At 35.5% G+C, this 9,885-nt stretch overlaps 1 protein-coding gene across 4 annotated transcripts; it reads right to left on the reverse strand.

Moving 5' to 3' along the window:
• Positions 1-434: 434 nt before the first annotated feature.
• LOC140979532 (uncharacterized) lies at positions 435-9,456 on the reverse strand. 4 transcript variants are annotated; one of them, XM_073444971.1, is made up of 14 exons: positions 9,309-9,456; positions 8,601-8,699; positions 6,655-6,782; positions 6,406-6,559; positions 6,183-6,292; positions 5,648-5,731; positions 5,527-5,575; positions 5,285-5,376; positions 4,604-4,736; positions 4,177-4,259; positions 2,724-4,105; positions 2,128-2,238; positions 1,213-2,032; positions 435-817 (listed from the first exon to the last, which is right to left on the reverse strand). In XM_073444971.1, exons 2-13 carry the CDS (start codon positions 8,691-8,693, stop codon positions 1,464-1,466), a joined length of 2,988 nt encoding a protein of 995 aa, XP_073301072.1. In that variant the 5' UTR covers positions 8,694-8,699; positions 9,309-9,456; the 3' UTR covers positions 435-817; positions 1,213-1,463. The 4 variants fall into 4 exon arrangements, with proteins under 4 accessions (XP_073301072.1, XP_073301070.1, XP_073301071.1 ...); XM_073444969.1 differs by having other exon boundaries at positions 4,604-4,742; XM_073444970.1 differs by having other exon boundaries at positions 6,183-6,295.
• Positions 9,457-9,885: the final 429 nt, after the last annotated feature.

Here is a 9,885-nt window from a genome sequence, read left to right on the forward strand (position 1 = left end):
AAATTGATTTCATCATTAATTTAAAATCATGTCATGTTTGTTTGTATGTTTGCTGAATTTATACAACTAAATTATAATTATATTAACACATACATATAATTAATTATATATAGCATATATCCTAAATAATAATAATAAAGATTATCGATCACCATCACTATTCCATCCACGTGATCCAAATAAGCGCAACGTTTTTCAGCTCACAAGTCCAACATATCTAGTCTAGTATGTTAAATGAGAAACCTTCGCTTGCAAAATTCGTTTTCGTTAGAATCAAAGCTAAAAAAACAAATAAGTATGAGTGCCAATTGGCTTGTTATAGTGTGCAACTGGTGATGCACATCTTAGGTCAAGAAATATGATATATCCTTACCAACGTATTCTGTGTGAATTGATAAACATAATATCGAAGAAAGAATGAGATGATTTCATATTACTTAGAAAGGATGAAATTTACATCTACAAAACAAGGCTATTACAGGACAAACACAGATGACCAAATGGCCAGTTTCTTGTACTAACAAACATTATAATAACACTTTCGAGATAAATAGTACATCGCTTGCAACTCTCCCACTTCATAACGTTGTAAAAGAAAAATGTTTTCGAGTATATGTGAAACATCAACAGTCTTCTGCTCATAATTAAGTAATATATACATAAAAGCATATACTAGTAAAAGCTCTCACCTTATCTGAAATAACTGATCTGATTCTTCAGTACAACGGAAACAGACGCTCAAAAACTGAAGGATCACAATGTATAGCATTTGGCGTGCAGCCCCTCACTTCGTGCCTCAATCTTAAGCTCCTTTCATCTGCAAATTAGTCGTAAAACTAAGAACGAGATCTCCTTGCTACAAAAAGTTGGAAGATTTTAATTTTATTTTATTTATAATGGAAATGGGTTACAAAGTTGTTCAGTATTTACACACAAAGAGGAAAAAGAAAGCATTGATAATCCTCGAACTCAAGTAAAAAAAGTTGAGTGAAAATAACACTTAGCTGGAAAAAGATAAACTTTATCAAATTTTGCTAAAAATGTTTTTTCCCCACTCTTGGACAAGAATCATATATTTACTAATTTATCAACAAGAGGTAAGAGACCATTCGTTGCCCACAAATCATACGTATGCAACCAGAGGATCACTGGCTAAACTTACAATTTAATAAAGTCGAAAGGAGCAGAAAGAATAAACAGGTCAAAAATTACCTGTTGGTTTCCAGACATTGTTTGGGAAGGTTTGATCTTTCACCAACCTGAAAGTTGCCCAGTAAGACTAATCACCGATCTCATCTCCTTGAACGGCAACATTCTTGGAACTTTCCGGTGCGTTTATGAGATGGGACGAGAGCAAGTTAATGGGTCATTTGTATTTTATCCTTCACGTGAATTCATCTACGTCACACACGATAATCCTATTTCATCACCCATACAGTTACCAGCCAAGGAAAATAAGACACTTAAATCCCATAACTCCCGTTGTACATATTTCCAGAACCGGGCATGTGGATTTTTGAATCTTCATAACCACCATATAACTTATTAAATCCCAATCTCTCGCTTCTGAGAAGTTCTGCCATACCCAAATTATTTGCACCAGGGCCCTCATTCCACCCATTCCATTGGCCATTAGAAGTTATTGCATTTCTAGGCTGAGGGTGGGTAAACTGAGAGAATGGAGAGAAATTGTTGGATAGGGTTTGCTCCATAACCCTTGAACGAACTCCATAAACATCGGAAATGGAGGAAAAACCATCCCCAAGTTCATTAATTCTCTGGTTTGTGTGTGGAGGAAGAGATCTTTGCAAAAATGATTGGAGCCTTGCCTCCTCGAATGTATTCAATTGAGGAGAATAACAGGACCTTACATCTAGGACTGGACTGTTGATGCCACCTGGAAGTGTACCGTGGCGAACTTCCAAAATTGCAGGATCCATGAATTCAATATCACAGTTACTAAAAGTATTGCTACTAGGAGGTGTCTGCCACTGATTTCTTGAAAAAGAGGAGGCATCATGTATATGATTTCCTGCACAATTTAGAACGAACAGAAAAACAAAAAACATGTAAGTTATGAGCAAAAAAATAATCCTTACATATATATGCTCAGCCTAAAAAACTTACCAGATAATGTGCCCGAAATCTGATCTGCCCTTTCATATGATGAGAAACCTGGAGGTGGGATTCTACTAGACGCTGAAAATCCTGGAGGGGCGGATATCTGAGATCTTGAAACTGTTAAAAGAATTGGCAAAAGAAAGAACTGGATGAGACAGCGAAAGGACTGAAATGAGATAAACAGTCATCCCATCATTCTCTTAGTTCACTCGACATCACAAATCAGGTTCTTCGATTAACATATGACAGAATACGTAAAATTCAGTAGGCATCTACCCTCGTCGATGTAAAATCAGTGTATACACGTCTCTATCCATCCTATATTATAACAAATTGCATTTACCAAAATATATTCCTTGAGACAATCCAAGATATTGCTATGCTATTCTTGGGAACAACTTACAAAAAGAATATATATCTACTTGTCTTGGTACCTGCTTAATTAGATGACCATCAAACGTGAACTACACATGAAACGTGAACTACACATGCTCACAGTCGTTCCATAAGCAATGAAATTTCATGATATAAAAACTGCACTTAAAATGAAAGCCAAGTAAACTCATTAATGAATAAGGGAATAAGAATCAGAGAGAACTTACCAGAAAGCTTATTATTGGAGATATGAGAAAGACCGTCAGTAAAAACATCAGATTCGCTTCTGCCTAAAAACGGAAAATTATTGCGAGGAGCAATCTTATCATTGTCAAGATGCGTGATGTTGCTATAAGGGACATCATTGCCAAAAGGGCGCTGCATGAAATCTTTTTCCAAAAAATCAGTAGAGCGTCCAAAATTTGTTACTTGGTTTGTGTCCTCTCGAGCAAATGAAAACCTTGATTGGTTGCTGTTCTGTATTTTCCATGAACCTGATACTCCAAAAGACCCTTGGGGTTTATCAGTTTCACCCCACAATTTGGCAAGGTTTTGAGGTGATGTTAAAGATTCATCCAATGAATCAAAGTCCATGGACAAAATATTCGATATAATGCTGTTCTCCCCCATATTACCAGCACCAATGGCCACTTCACCTTCATATCTCCCTAACAGTAACCTTTTATCCTCGTTCGGAAATAAGTTAGAATATTCAACATCATTAGCATCGAGACTGTTGAGCCTGTTATAAGGATGCCCACCAGACTTTATAGGAAAATTAGAAGCAGAAACTATCAAGTTATCTTTCTTATCTACAACTGGCCCACACAAATCAACACTGGTAGGACCATCAGCGGTATTTAACACAGAAGGAATAGTGGAAAGCTTTGTCATATGAAACGAACTGAAAATATCTGGTAGATGATTTATGCTGGCAGTAAGCTCAGGATCCTTGAGCCTTTGGTTATCAAAAGACAACAAGTCATCTTCTGTCTCACACATGTTAACTTGTGTCAGCTGAGAGGGAATTCCCAAACCAAAGTCAGACAGGCTATCTGTGACACAGAGAACATTAGTCATATTTGCAGATCTTCCAGGTGCCTCAGAAGTCGCTGCCTCTTTAATTTGCTCAGCGTAGTTATGGATGCCCAAGGACAAAAAATCAGAGCATGTGTTCTCAATAATTTCATCAGTGGCATCCATGGAATTGGTGTCTAAAGCAGGCCCACAAGACTTTAAGGAAGAACTGACCATCTTATAAAGATTATGGGGTGACTTGGTTGTATCAGTGCCATGCAGCTGCTGGTTTAATGGGGATGTTGGGGGATGTGCGGAAGTAGATGAACTCTTAAGCACAGCAATGCTATCAGGTTTTGATTCTTTTTTAGCAGGCACTAAATTTTCCAACTTAATTTTATCTGGAGATGAGGAGTTTTCTTCAATAGGAACCAACTTTTTTCCAGTATCGGTTTGCAATGAAGAAACCTGAATCAGGCTTGCAACTTTAGCAGAAGATGCCACCAGACCGTTACAAGCATCAGGTTTAAGTGGCCCATTGGAACAGGGTATAAATGTAGAAAATGGCTGATTATTGAATGAACGAGTTCCCCTGGAAACATAATAGAACGCTGAGAGACAGTGAAAATTAGATGAAGTAAGTATAGCCAAAGAATGACATACCACAATGCTCCAGCTGGAAGAGCAGCAGATCTACCTGAGCTACTATATGGCGGAGATACTACAGCACCACTAGCTGAATTTTGCTGACCAGGGTGACCAAAAATAAATCAGTCAGAAATATAGCATAGAGGCGTTTTGAACAATATATTTCAATTATAATTACAACAGGAACCCAAACAGCAACTATCAATCTATCATCAAAATTAACGACTAAATAGGTTATAGATAATAAAGTCAATTACTTGACAGACGGTACTCGCCAATGTTAAAACCAAAAATTTTGTCTTCATGGACTGAATGCAGCAGCCATGAGATATTCCACGGACTAAAAAATAAATAAAAGTTGAAATACCATAAACTGAGCCAGTAAGCACCATCAGCTGGAAGGCAAGTGCTTTTGTGAAGATTGAAGAAAAGGAGTTCTTACATTTGTGTTTGTAGCAGTTTTGTTGATAAGCTTCCCCGAAAGGGCAGGGCTGTTATTGCAGTTCTCATCTGCCGGTGGTGGCAACACATTTCCTGAACGACTACTATTTGTGGCACCAGTAATTTGTTGAACTCTAGTCCTTTAAAATAATGGTGTTAAGTCAGTTTAACTACAATAGAGACAATTATGAAAATCACAGAAAATCATTAAAAAACAGAAAAAAAAAATGTAAATATAACACGTGAAAAATAGAGAATAATCATAGTTTTCGATTTAGCTCTGATGTACAAAAACAATTAGCAGAGATGAAGAAAAAAAATTACAATCACTTCAATTAGTTCTCTGCAATACAAGCATTTACTCGACTGATTATTTGTGCAATATTTAATCTTCACACATAGCTCGAAAATGACTGTAATAGGCACATACAGCTGGGAGAACACCACATCATCACTAGTTTAAAATGAATCAATAAACCGATATGGCTGCCACTGGAATGTGTAAAAAAAAGTACCAAAATATAGAAACTGCTCAAATAGTTTGTATGTTTAAGAACAGAGACTTTTATTTCGCACGAACATCACACGAGATTCACGCATGTGCACAAAAACAAAAGTAAATGGATCAAATAAATATGCAATGGGGAAAAAAAGGAACAGAGAGCATCTGACATGGAAATACCTTGTGTAGGCTGATATTACTTCATCTTTAGTAAAGCTATCCTCTTGTGAACCAATTTCATGCAAATATAAACAATCAGGATTGCTGCAGGGCTGGAAAAAAGGTACAATTTTTCATTAGGAAAACCAATGGATTCGCCAATATGCCATGGGCACATATTCTGATAACATCTTTAATGTACAATTCAGAAGCCTTAGTGATTTTTTTTTCCTAATTTGACTTGAAAAGGTAAATATATTTACCATATTCCTCAGCCATGCATGACAATATTTAGTGGTTCCAAAGCATGCCCTGCAGTAATGGCTTTCAAAAACTATTGGATCACATGAAGCAATAAAATATACAATTAAGAATAACACTCACTTCAAAGGTCTACCATCCAAAGTAAAACCATTTACTGACTGGATACACCGAATGGCTTCTTCCTCCTTTGAATATGTTATATATCTAGGCCAGAAAAAAGTAAATGTATTCATGGCAAGACACAGAAAAGAGAGAATAATATGGGTTCTTACTCAAACCAAATATGGCAAGAGACCTGACACCATATGAGGTTGGTGCTTCCAAACATATAAACAGTATGGAATTAAAATTATCCAAGTTCAAAACTAATTAGACCACAAGATATAGTTAATGATTTCCTGGGAACAATATTAAGATGATTGACTTCCTTTACAGAAAAAGTATATAAACATTATTTTAAAAAAATAAAAAATACATCATTTTCACAAGCACTTGAGAGCAACAGTATCAGACCCAAACTCATCCCAAATCCTTCAAAACACAGAAAGAAGCTGCTCTGAACATAAAATTGCACAAAATGCCAAAATATTTTAAAAACTTCTAAAAACAAACTAACATTACAATTTTGGGTTTAGCATGGTTATTTTGAACTTACACACTGCATGTACTATTTGCAAAATGTTGTATGGCACCAGTCGTGGTTCGTGATATAGAAACCTTCAGCACCTTTCCATACTGACCAAAATATTCTTTCCGCTGAAGAAGCTGCTAACGTGAATATCAATATCGATAATAACACCAAATACCAATAGGTAAACAAAAGAAAAGAAAACCTGGAGAAGACTTGCAATATAAAATAAGCAAAGGAAAATACTAACATCCTCATCTGCAAAATTAAGTGGCAACCCCACTACATAGACGAGATTCCTTTGGATAACTCGTACACTGCCCAGTTGCTTCCTTCCCTCAGAGGTTTTGTTCTTCCCCTTATGCAACTTCAGCTTTTTCTCCACGCTCATCTCTGAAACCAACCTGTCATAACCATCAAAATATAAAATTAAGCATAGATCACCATAACCTAAATTTAAACACGTGAAAGGTATCATCATCAGCATCAACTCATTTACTTTTCACAATTTGACGTCATTCCAACAATTTTTTCCTTGTTATAAGGAGTACGACATGCTGGACAGCGTCCTTCTGTCTCATCTTTCTCAGCCATATCTATTATTTGATGCCAGCACCAAACACAAATCTGAAACATAGAAAACATTCATGGCACCAAATCAGAAAACCATTATTTTTCCCCCAAAAGGCGCATTAAATAGCATATAAAAAAGTTTAATAGCAAAAATGTGGTAAGAAACAATAAGATAGCATTCACACCCAAGATCTGTCGATAAACACCCAAGATCTGTCGATAAAACCATAGAATCCATTCCCAAGAAGATCAGATAAAGAAGTTCTAAACAATTATGAAATTCCCAAACCTCATGTTATAGATTTTCCACTAAAATTTTCAATATAGCTAGTTAAAGTCAGCAATTGTTGCCTTGTCATTCACTTTAGAAAATAAAACAGTTGAGATGGCGAGAAAGAACACCCACCAGAAATGGATAGAAAAGAGACAACAAATCATGAATACTTTTCAAATTTTCACATAACAAGTTACTGGAACAATAGCTCTAGCAGTGGTCACTTTAATAGCTGCAACATTATTTAAACTACAAAAAAATCCATCCACAAATTTTTCCTATATTTTTTCCTCAAACATTCTAACTGCATTTAAATCATATATTAGTTTTCATGAAAAGGCAACCGGTGTATTTTCGTACATGAAAAGGCAACCGGTGTACACTGACTACAATTAGAGTAAACATGAATTAAGAACCTTCATACCCACACAGCCGATAACAATTCTCCCTATTCTCAAAGTAAAATAATCTCATTCACCCTTCAGATACAATAATTTAAAGTCAGGTGCCACCTTGACTTCTAGTGTGGTCTTCAAGAGCAAGGGCATGACAAAATAAAACTTTTGTAGTAAAAATATAACCATAAATGTGAATACGGAAAGAGAGATATCTACCTTGTACAGCTCAAGGACATTTGGACAGTCAAATTTATATTTTAGTTATAACAGTATAGAAAATCAAATGGACAATGCATGACTTTAAAATGAGTTCTTGGACAGTAGGATAGATCTCCAAGAACTTAACAGGTTAATTGCACTTCTTCAGAGATTGAGTGCAAGTGAATCAGACAAACATGCAAGAAACTTACGAAAAAAGGATTGCTTCAAAAATTGTAAGAAACATGCAAACAACAGAAAATAGATGACAGTATTCTTGCCTTAGTAAATATCAAACAACAAAATCATAAATATCAAACAACAAAATCATCTCACACCGTCTATCCCCAATTCCTTAATTCTTATATCTTTATTAATACACGGGGAACTAGGGGTGTCAATTGGGTGGGTTGGGTCGGGTTTCGGGTCAACCCGCGAAATTTTTTTTTTTTTNATAAATCAAATAAAAAATTGTTAAAAAAATAAAAATATGCAAAATAAATATTAAATGATGAAAATTTATCATATAAATATACAATAAATTTTGTTCAAACATACAATATATAAAAATATAGATAATATTTTCAAAAAAAAAAGTTTGCGGGTCAACCCGCGACCCAACCCGAAACCCGCCTAACATGGCACTAACCCGAATCCACCCAACCCGAACCCGAAAAACCCCAACCCGAACCTGATTTTTTTCGTGTTGGGTCGTGTCGGGTTGACGGGTCGTGTCGCATTTTGACACCCCTACGGGGAACTTGATTGATATGTTTACAAACATGCCCGACAGAAGAATCATTTGCAAAGAATGTGAAACTCAAATTACTAATATTTAATATTTAATACAAGGTAAAAAGCACAGGAAATATTAAACTTAAAACACTCGGTATTCTGGCCCAGAATACAAGCACAAGGTTTTCAAAATTCTAAAACAGATTCCATTGATGGAAAGAAATATTTATCTCTTAGTTCCACTTTATTATGCATGAAGGGATGTACCTCATAACCGCATTTGCATGGCTTCAAGTGCTGATCAGTTAAATCCATCTCCTCAGCACAGAGGGGACACATCCTTTCTCCTCCTTCACTCATTGTTGCCTGAAAAAATATGTAAAGTTTAACGAGATAATACCCAACTGTTGCATTAGTATCTTTGCATATTTCTCGAGAATCAGAAAAATATTTACCAAGCATAGCTGCTAAATTGGAAGTGTTTCCACACCTAGCACTCTAAACAATGGACAAGACATAAACATGACTAAAAGCCCAGCAAATAATTTTAAAAAACAAAACCTAAAAATTAACCAGCGAACTAATTCAACTTAAGAGTAAAATTCAATTTCACCAAACCTATCCAAAGTCAAACCTAAGAATTTTCACCCACGACCAGGGGCATCAACCTTTCCCAAATCCATTTCACCAATCTCTCCACTCAAAAATCCAAAACAACCGACCAAGAAGTGTACCGATGTAAAATTTCAGTTAAATCCAGAACAAATCTATATATAAAAAAATAAATCAAGCACAGAAATCCTAAAAATATTGAAATCAAAATCCAAACAAACAAATATTAAAAGCAACTCAACTTAAACCAACAATCAAATCAAGCAAAAACCCAATCGAAACTACTAAAGTTTCAATTTTCCATCTCTTGCATAAAATTAGGGATCGGGGAAAGGAATTCAGATTAGAGATTCCAAGACTTACAGAAGATGATTGGATCGAGAAATGAGGCGACGCGATGAAGAGATATAGCTGTAGATACAGAGAGAGAAATTAGCAAAAAGACTGAGACTAGAGAGAGAAATTGAGTGAGCAAATAGAGAAGGGAAGAAAAAGGGATGATGGGCCATTTATGCTTTGAATTTGGACAAAAACTTGTGTGAGACGGTTTTACGGGTCGTATTTGTGAGATGGATCTCTTAGATGACCCATTTATTACTTTTTATTGTAAATATGAATAAGATTGACCCGTCTCACAGATTAAGATCCGTGAGACGGTCTCACATGAGACCCACTCTTGGATTGGATAGAAGGGTCGGGTTTGGAGTTACTTCTAACTTCTAATTTCATTATTAGTTGAATATACACATTACAAATGGAAGAATATATTGTGCGCCCATGGTAGCTATTCATACCAGTATTTTCGAGATGACACTTATATATTAGATAGATGAATAAGTTTTTTATAAGACAATCTCATGAATTTTTATCTGTGAGATGGGTCAACATTACCGATATTCATAATAAAAAATAATACTCTCAGCATAAAAAGTAATATTTT

The sequence above is a fragment of the Primulina huaijiensis genome, chromosome 6, assembly GCF_012295235.1.
Source record: "Primulina huaijiensis isolate GDHJ02 chromosome 6, ASM1229523v2, whole genome shotgun sequence".
In the NCBI taxonomy this organism is placed as follows: Eukaryota; Viridiplantae; Streptophyta; class Magnoliopsida; order Lamiales; family Gesneriaceae; genus Primulina; species Primulina huaijiensis.